This window comes from Vigna umbellata, chromosome 10 (assembly GCF_029865625.1).
Source record: "Vigna umbellata cultivar VRB3 chromosome 10, Vumbellata_1.0, whole genome shotgun sequence".
NCBI lineage: Eukaryota > Viridiplantae > Streptophyta > Magnoliopsida > Fabales > Fabaceae > Vigna > Vigna umbellata.
The window spans coordinates 22,498,044-22,507,039 of NC_142174.1; the positions used below are offsets into that span (position 1 = coordinate 22,498,044).

General features: G+C 37.4%; 1 protein-coding gene across 1 annotated transcript; it reads right to left on the bottom strand.

Annotated features, from left to right (window-relative positions):
• On the bottom strand, positions 1–2,379 carry LOC148192191 (protein RGF1 INDUCIBLE TRANSCRIPTION FACTOR 1-like). Its single transcript, XM_088100453.1, has 4 exons — positions 2,152–2,379; positions 1,789–1,986; positions 1,154–1,369; positions 1–762 (listed from the first exon to the last, which is right to left on the bottom strand). Exons 1-4 carry the CDS (start codon positions 2,212–2,214, stop codon positions 529–531), a joined length of 711 nt encoding a protein of 236 aa, XP_087956579.1. The 5' UTR covers positions 2,215–2,379; the 3' UTR covers positions 1–528.
• Between the last annotated feature and the right edge of the window lie 6,617 nt (positions 2,380–8,996).

An 8,996-nucleotide genomic window follows, 5' to 3' on the forward strand; every position in this document is an offset into this window, starting at 1 on the left:
TTTGCAATAATATAGATCTTTATTGTGCTATTCTCATATAATTTAGACATACTACCTATTTTCAAGAAGTACATTGTCATCATTTCATTTGTCCTCATCCCCAACTCACTTAGCCATTATGTACATCCTCTACCCCAAAACTTAGGTATAATTACCTTAGAAACCAAACCTATAAGTCCTTATCATCATCTTAGCTAGGTCGAAAAGAGCCTTGCCTATTATTTTGCTACACGCCATTGTTTTGATCACTGCACCATCAACTATTTCACAGGTGTCTTATTTTCACTACTTCTTCACCCTTTTCCAGTTCTATTGGACTTTATATATATATATATATATATATATATATATTATATACAAGACGCTAGAAACTGCTACAGGAAACATTAAAGAACAGAAGGTGACAGTTCCAATACTGGCCTAGAAAAGCTCGAGTAGTGGAACGGTGAAACCTCGTCGAAACACTTGCATTAGCATTATATTTATATCCAAGGGCATTATAGCAAATAACCTAAAAATACCCACTATCTAATACTCTATGATTAGTCCCCCCATTGGGGCTCGGTGCGGTATTCCCTTTCTTCTCTTGGCAGTTCTGTAATTAACCGAAGTTGGAGGTGGAGTGGACGGTGTGAAGCTCTGAACTTTGCAGTTTTTCTGCAGGCCATGGACGCTGTTGCTACTGTATGAATCCTCAGAATCTGATGACATTGCCGTTGACTGCTTCTTCTTCTTCTGTGGGTTCTTAGATGTCCCAACAATCTGCAATCCATATTCACATTGATTAATGAAAAAAATTTAATACGGACCATGAAAATTAAGGTTGTTGAGGACATTAGAGTTAGACTAATTAAAGGTTAAAAGTCAACATTCAAATCCCAAGATTTCAAACGCGGGTGGTTGTTTAATGCTCTGAGGAAATTAAGGCAAAAGAATAAATTGAAGGATCCAAGAGTCCCGTGAACCAAAGGGTACCCATTTTCATGGCTGTGATAAAAAGTCAACTCATTTCAACTAAAAGGTGTTCTTTGCTCCTTGAAAAGAAAGCAAAGCAAAGTCCAAATTTTCCCAGTTTGCCTTTTTTCATTTTTGCAAAATTCCTAAGTCAGAAGATTAAACAAGGAATGAAAGACATTGGTGGTAGTATGAATACCTTGCAACCAAGAGAACAGAAGCGGTAAGAATCAAGAAGGCTTCGCTCGCAGACTTCACATGTGTTTGTGACCCCTTTTCCTGGCCTTGGCTGAGGCCTCTCGTTCAAAAACACCACCCTTGCGCTGTTGATAATGTAGGTTTGGACACCAGTGATGTCCAACACCTTCTGAATCTCAGAAACCCTGATCACATCATGGTATGAGGACCTCCTAATCTGTCAACAGTTAACAAAAAAAAAAAAAACATCAGAAGAGAATGGTTAAACGTGAGACACACTACACGCGTTGAGAAAAACTAAAAACCACCAAAAGCTGACATTTTTTCTTCCACCGTGTGGTTACTTTCACACCATTCTAGGAGTTGGTAAATGCAGGAAACGGTTGGACGAGGGACAATTGACCACAGAAATTGAAAATAGAAACCAATTAATGATAGTTCGAAATTTTTGCAAGGAAGGAAAGGTGGGACTTTTGGCCAAAAATCTAGAAAAAATTGGGAAAGAATCTAAGTATCCCCATAAAAGGAAAAGGGGTGATTTTGATAAACAATGACTGTTTGAGACCTGAACCAAAATGTGTCAGATAGAAACTTTTTGTGCAAAACTTCAAAAAAATGATGAATGGTGTGACAAACCTGGATTGCACGGTGATCCTTGTGGTGGGCGAGGCAGAGAGAGCAGAGAGGGCCGTTCATACAGTCCAAGCAATACATGTTGCATTCACTCTTGTGAGAATCAGCATGTAACTTGCATTGAACAAAGAAGCTCTCTTTGAGCAGTGGCTTCAACCATGGTGGCCATCTATTGTCCTCATCATCGGGACCTCCAGCACCCTGCTCAAAACAATCAAAACCAAAAACTTTACTTTAATCACCCTCCAAATAAGAACAAAACAAAAGACAGAACCCCAATGCCTCTACGAGAAAAAAACTAGAAAACAACATTAGCTAGAGCCATGAAGAGGAAGTCGATTGAAAGAATCTAGTAAGGTTGCATACCATGATTCTCCGGTTCTTGGGCTTGATTTCTCTGACAGTGGTGTCATGGTTTTCAATAGCCATGTTGGTCGGAGGGAGAGTTTGTTTGGAGAGAATGTGATTTGTGGTTTGAGGGAAGAGTGATGAAGTTTGAAGTTTGAAGTTTGAGAAGTGGAGAAGAGTGGGGGCTATGAGGGAGGGAATGGGTTCTTGTAGGACTTGGAAGCGGTAGATGATGGCGTTTTAGAGAGAGAGAAAACGAGTGAGGGTAGGGGTCGTTCTTATCCGCACAAAGTCTTCACCCAAACCTAGCGCCGAACCCGAACCACCAAGATGCGTTGGGCGTAAGGAACCCACCTCCTTCTTTCCTTTTTAATCTTCATTAAATATTAACATATCTCATTTTTCACAACTCTCTCTCTCTCTCTCTCTCTCTCATCTTATCATTTTCTTTAATCACTCTCCTACCTTCATTTATTTCTCAGTTAAAACATTTTTCTTTTCACTGTGCCAAGCTTATTTCGTCCTCTTCCATTATTAACAAACTAATTTATTAAACTTCTTAGTATATATGGTAAAACATTTGATATTTTCTCAGGGCTACTCAGGTACTTGTCCTAATCCAACTTGTATTGGCTATTAATATGAAATATCTTGCAATTGTTGACCAGAAATTGTACTAGCTATATTGGGTCTTGTCTTGTCCCTACTACACGTATATAAGTTAAATACTTGGCTGTTCCATAACAATTCTTCCTTTCTCACAGTAAAAGGTTGATAAATTAATCAGGTCCTCAACCAACGTAACTTTGTTTGGAAATAGGATGTTACACACATATATATATATATATATATATATATATATATATATATATATATATATATATATATATATATATATATATATATATATATGCGTTGTACATATAAATAACCTAAGAAGTTATGTGGTATTTTAAGGAACCGGTGAATTTATATGCAAAACCTAATAATTAATATTAGGAACTGAAGTGTAAGCATCAGGGTTGGCCCTAATCATGTGGGTTAGGTCTTGGTTGGCCATCCTTAATTAGAGTTTAATAAGAGTTCATGATAGTACCATTCCAAGACGGGAAACTACAAATTCTAGACACATATGTTGTTTCAACAAATAAAATGGAAATGTTTTTGTCCCGTTTTTTAGGTAAAGAGAGTTTTCCTTTTAAATAATGTTTTTCAGTATGCCATATGTCTAAGTACTGTTCACGAACCAAATATTTTATCTGGAAATGTAGGTTTTGTTTTGTATTCCTTTGTGAAATTTCGTTTCTTTTCATGTTATTTTGATGTGCTCGGTGACATTTTTAAATTTTGAAAATTGATTTTATCGTTAAGACAGTCAATTTGGGAGGAATAGATATATTTTGTTGAATAAAATAAGCTCACAGAAAAATTAATAACATTGATAAATTTATCATTACTAAAAACACAATAGATTAATAGGTCTTTCATTTTTATATATTGTGCTACTTTCTTATTTTTATTCCATAAGACTTAATTCACACTTAAATTTCCAATATATTTACATTCACTTGAATTAGTACCGATCATTAGCTTAATTATGTGGTAATTTGAAAACGGTAATTGAGCGATTATAACATTGTTAGCGACAACGATGCGTATAGTAACAGTAGAAGTAGTAGAGTAGATGTAGGATGTGGTGAGGTAATTGATGACTCGTTTTTCCAGAGAATTTGAGAGTTGAAAGGTGCATGAAAATTTGTAAAATAGCAGAGGGTTGTTACTAATTGAAATTTGTTTTTAATAATATAAAATGTTCTTTCGGCCCTGTACAATGTGCAGGAATGCCATAGATTATACAGTATTTGTTGCAGAAAAATCTGAGAAAATTGTATGCTAAAAGGTATAATCATAATCAGTTTTGTTTCCGTAGATTAGATAAAAGTCCACAATCGCATAATGAATTTTCCATTAACAATCAATGACTGAATGGAAGACCATAAGTCATTTACTAATGGGGCTGCCGCCACTACTGTACCATCAAAATTCAGCAATATCCTTCTTCTTTTTTTCTTTTACGAGTGAATCTTTCTACACCTCCCTCACCTCATCCTGCACCCCCAAATTTACCTATTTACCCTTCAATTAATAAAAAGTCAAAACGGTAATTAATAAATTAAATTTTTTTAACCCCCAACCATTTTTCTAACTCCCAACCACAAACACAAAAATATTCCTTCTTTATAAACCCTGAGGTCCCTTAGGTGCACTGTTCATGGTTTTTCACTGTAGCAAGTAATTTATGGTTTACTAGAATTGGATTGAATTGTAAGATTTGGAGATACAGCAGCGTGACGGCAGGAGGAAGAGGAAGAAGACTCTGCGCCGGCGAAGGTACGCAACCGCACTTCGAGATTCAATTCAAATTCAAACGAAAACTGCACATGGAGGACACGAACAGATCAAGATTCAATTCAAATTCAAACGAAAACTGCAAATCACATATATTATCTATATTTAATTAAAAAAACTAAGTCTGAAAAACGCCATTTTTTAAATCCGCTCTCTGTTTTCTCCTTGCCGCAGATCGAAGTCCGGTTCTGTGCTCCGGTTATACGTTTGCCGCAGATCGAACTGCGGCGTGCACCTCCAGCGAGCCGCACTTCCAACTGCGGCTCTGATCCTTGCCGCACTTCCAAATGCGGCGTGCACCTCCAGCGAGCCGCACTTCCAACTGCGGCTCTGATCCTTGCCGCACTTCCAACTGCGGCGTGCACCTCCAGCGAGCTCCGATCCGATCACGACCACGAACCCAATCACGACCCACGAACCCAACCAAGCACATAACAGGAAATAAATATATTACATGATGGAAGCTACTAACCTGGACGCCAACGAGGAACACGAGCAAAGCAGCGGATGCCAGAGACAGATGACGGAGAGAAAAAGAGGGAGGAAGGAGGGGGTGTTACTGAGATGCGGCAGGGAGTGAGGTGAGATGCGGCAAGGGAGTGAGATAAGTTTTAGGGTTTCAAATTGAGTGAACCTTTTTAAATTATTTTTTTCTCTCTCCTCGTTGACTGTGACAAGGGCACACTTTGGAATTAAATTTTTTTTTGGAGGTGCAGGACGAGGGTGGTGAGGTGCAAGGAGAATGACTCTTCTTTTATATATCAAAGCTTTGAGCATTTCAACGCTATCACATCCTGCAAGTGTCAACATGTCTATTTTTATACAACGTATCATCATCTCATTTGAGAAAAATAAAAGTAGCTTGATAAAAAGACAAATTTAACATTATTAATACAGTATATAAATGTAAAGATTTAGATGAGTTCCCATTAGTATATTCTAATATTTTTGCTGGTCATAATTAACTTTGATAAGATATAACTTGCTTATTTTTTTCTCATTTAGTGAATCTTTCAAGTTCTTTCTTTTATTGCCAATACATACATATTATATATATATATATATATATATATATATATATATATATATATATATATATATATGTGTGTGTGTGTGTGTGGAAAAATCTTCCAAGCAAAAGCAAATGATCCAACAATAATTGGGTGGGATAAACAAATTCTAATTTTTTTTAAAGCTAAAATTCTAAAAGAAGAATAATGATTACAAAGGTTTTTTTAATTATTAGTTAATGTTTATACATATACAATGATTTAAAAAATGTCTTGTTTTTAGTTAAAAAATATTCATTTTCAAAGTAAATTATAAACATGAATTCAAAAAAACCCCACGGAAAATAAATTTATTACCAGATTTGAATTAAAGTACTTTAATCGAAGAAGGCAGATTATTTTTTAAAATATAAAGGAAGCACTGCCTTTAATTTATAGTTTAAGGATTAATATGTTTTTAATTTTTAAAAGTATTTTACCTATTTTGTATTTTTCTTTTTACATAAATATAAGAGAACAAAATGAGACAGAGTTTCTTAAAGAACAAGAATTATATCTTACCTATTTTAATAGAGAACGAATGAAAATAAACGTTTATTTTGGACTAAGAGCAAAATCTTATTTATAAGGACCAAAATGTATAACATATTTAATTAAAAGAAACTATAAAATGATCGAACTAAGTGTATTAAGTTTGGCTTCTCTAAAATGTTAAATTTAAGATTTGTGAAAAACAGTAGTTAAAAAGAAAAAAAAAAGTACTTAATTAAAAGGAAAATGATACTTGAACAACCTCTTTTGACAACATTTAGACACGGGACAGGTGTCTAAATGGGATTGGTCCACGTGGAAAATCAAAATGAAAATGAAATCTGACGTGGAAAGGGGGTGTGCAGGGTTTTCAAGATCTGCGTTTCAAATTTGAAATTGATTTTGGAAGAATTGTTGAGAGAGAAGCGCGAAGGTTGAGAGGGAGACTGTGACCTAGAGAGAGAGGCCGAGAGAGTTGGAGAAAGGGAGTTCGAGAGAGAGAGTGGTCCGACGGAGTGCTTGCCGGAGTGCCCGCTGGACAACGTTGAAGGGTATCGATTCACGGTCGCCGATATCGGTTCACGGTCGTTACCGATTCACGGCCGCCGCAGCTCCGACGTTGGCCAACGAAGCGAAGACGGAATCGTGTTTCGTCCGGCCCAGCGAAGTAGGGGCGCGTTCAAGGTCTCGCTTCGTCCCACCTCCTTCTGTCCCTGTGCCGGAGTGCCGTCGGAGCATCGCCGGAGTGTGGACTGTTCGGTGGACGAAAAAGAGGGGTTGAAAATCCATGTTATTTTGTTGTTTTTCAAGTTCAGCCTCTTAACCCTGTTTAAGAAAAATCGTAATGAAACAACTTACTCCAAAGTCTAATAGTTTCTGTTTTCTTTTTCTTTCTCAAGGTCGTCATAGGATACAGGAGAGGTGGTTCTGTAAAATGGGTTGTCCTGAAGAAAGGACAAGCAACTCCAAGCCTTATCAGCTTCACTTGATTAGCTTTTGGGGCCTATATCTTTCATGTGGTGTTGTCTCTCTTGTTGCACTCGTTCTGTTTCTGCTGCGAAAGATTCGGCAATACTCCCGCTTCAAAAAAAGGCAAAAGGATATATCTTCTTCATCCTCAAAACAACCATGAGGCAGTCAGTGTTACCATGTTGTTGTTAACTTGTTTAAATTTATTAGTCAGTCACTGATCCCAGGATATTGGCTTTGTTTGTTCACTTGGCTTATTATTTAATTTATTTAATTTTTCTCTGAATTGTACCAATAAATCAAGTTTGGAACTCAAGTCCTATCGAATTTATTAATGTTTTGTATTGACGTTGGCCCTCATGCTTAGTAAGTAGTTTTATTGTGAACTTTTTGTAAGGAACTCTACCAATATTGTGTGCTCAATTTCTTATATTTCCATAAAAATTTCTTTTGTTATTGATGATTTGAATTATTGCTCTCTGAATATCATATTATTGATCAGAGTTTTGAAAACTACACCTACCATTTAACAAGTTGTTCAAAGTGCTTCAAAATAGGCTGAAAAAAACTGAGCCAGTGCTAGTTGATTAATGATTGTCAGGCACTCTTTGAATTCTTTGTTTCATGGATCAACACTCGTATTATAGTCCTGTTGCAGCAAAAATTAATCTAATAAATGAGGTCTTAGAATCATTTTTGTAGCAGAAATTTTCAACTATAGATATACCATGATGTTTTCCTGGTATCCATTATGCATTCACATTTTATTATTGGGGAGCCAGGGTGTTGAAGGTGAGTGGGAAGCAGAGGTGAGTGGGAGGCAGGGTGTTGAACGTGAGTGGGAGCCAGGTGAATGGGAGGCAGACTCAGGTGAAGTCCAGCAACTTGATTCTCTTCTTTCCCCCTTTTTTTTTTAAAACGCTGCCAGAAACCCATACTATGAGTGGCTCTTCAGATGGCTAATGGCGGACAGTGGCAGGAAAGCTCGGACCGATTTTAAAAGCCACCACTACTTTTTGGACGCTCGGTCAAATACGGGAGTGCCACACGAACGACCGTTCTCGAAGATGAACGAATGCTCATACCGAACGTTCACAAGGTAAAACAAACTGGTCCAGGTCGAACGCTAACAGTCCCCCAAACGCCAAAACCGAACGCTCAAAAATCACTATCACACAGACTGAACGCTCGAGATTGACTCTGTTTTGATGAGCGCCTCAACACACAATCTGCCGAACGCTATACTGGACCGATCGCTCAAAACCAAACGCTGCAAGGCTGAACGGTAGAACGCTTAAGCACATGGGCCAAGGATGACCGAACGGCGAAGTCGGGTGATCGAGTGCAGGAACGCTTGAGTCTAATGATTGCCGAACGTCATTGATATTGGTCAAGAAGAACGAACGGTTGCACCTAGTGGGAGAAACCGAACGTCAATAATGATTGGACGATCGTTGAGGACCAGCGGCCGAACGGTTGAGGCTTAGAAATGCCGACCGTCCTAAAGGTTTAGAGAATAAGGATGCACAGCAGCGGACGATCGGTTGGTGAGGATGATAGGTCAGGACGAGCGGTAGAAGCCGAGAATTGCCGAACGTCCTAACGGCTCACAGTTGAGGACGAACGGTCACAACAACAGTCAAAAGCCGAACGTCCTTTCTTCCTTCTTTTTTTTATTAATTTATTTTATTTTATTTTATTTTATTTTTTTTATTTTATTTTTTCTTTATGATGAAAGTAAATTTATTAATCAACCCGGACGAAATTGAGTGTTGACAATGCCCAAGGAACCATTCTTTGTAAAAATCGTTGTACAGAAACAACATTGGTAGCAAAGACCAAATAAGTGGGGAATTCAGGCAAAGTTTTTGCAGAGATAGTTCAACTTTCAAAATGACATTGATTTTTTAATGAATTTTTTTTAACACTTATTGGACATGCAAA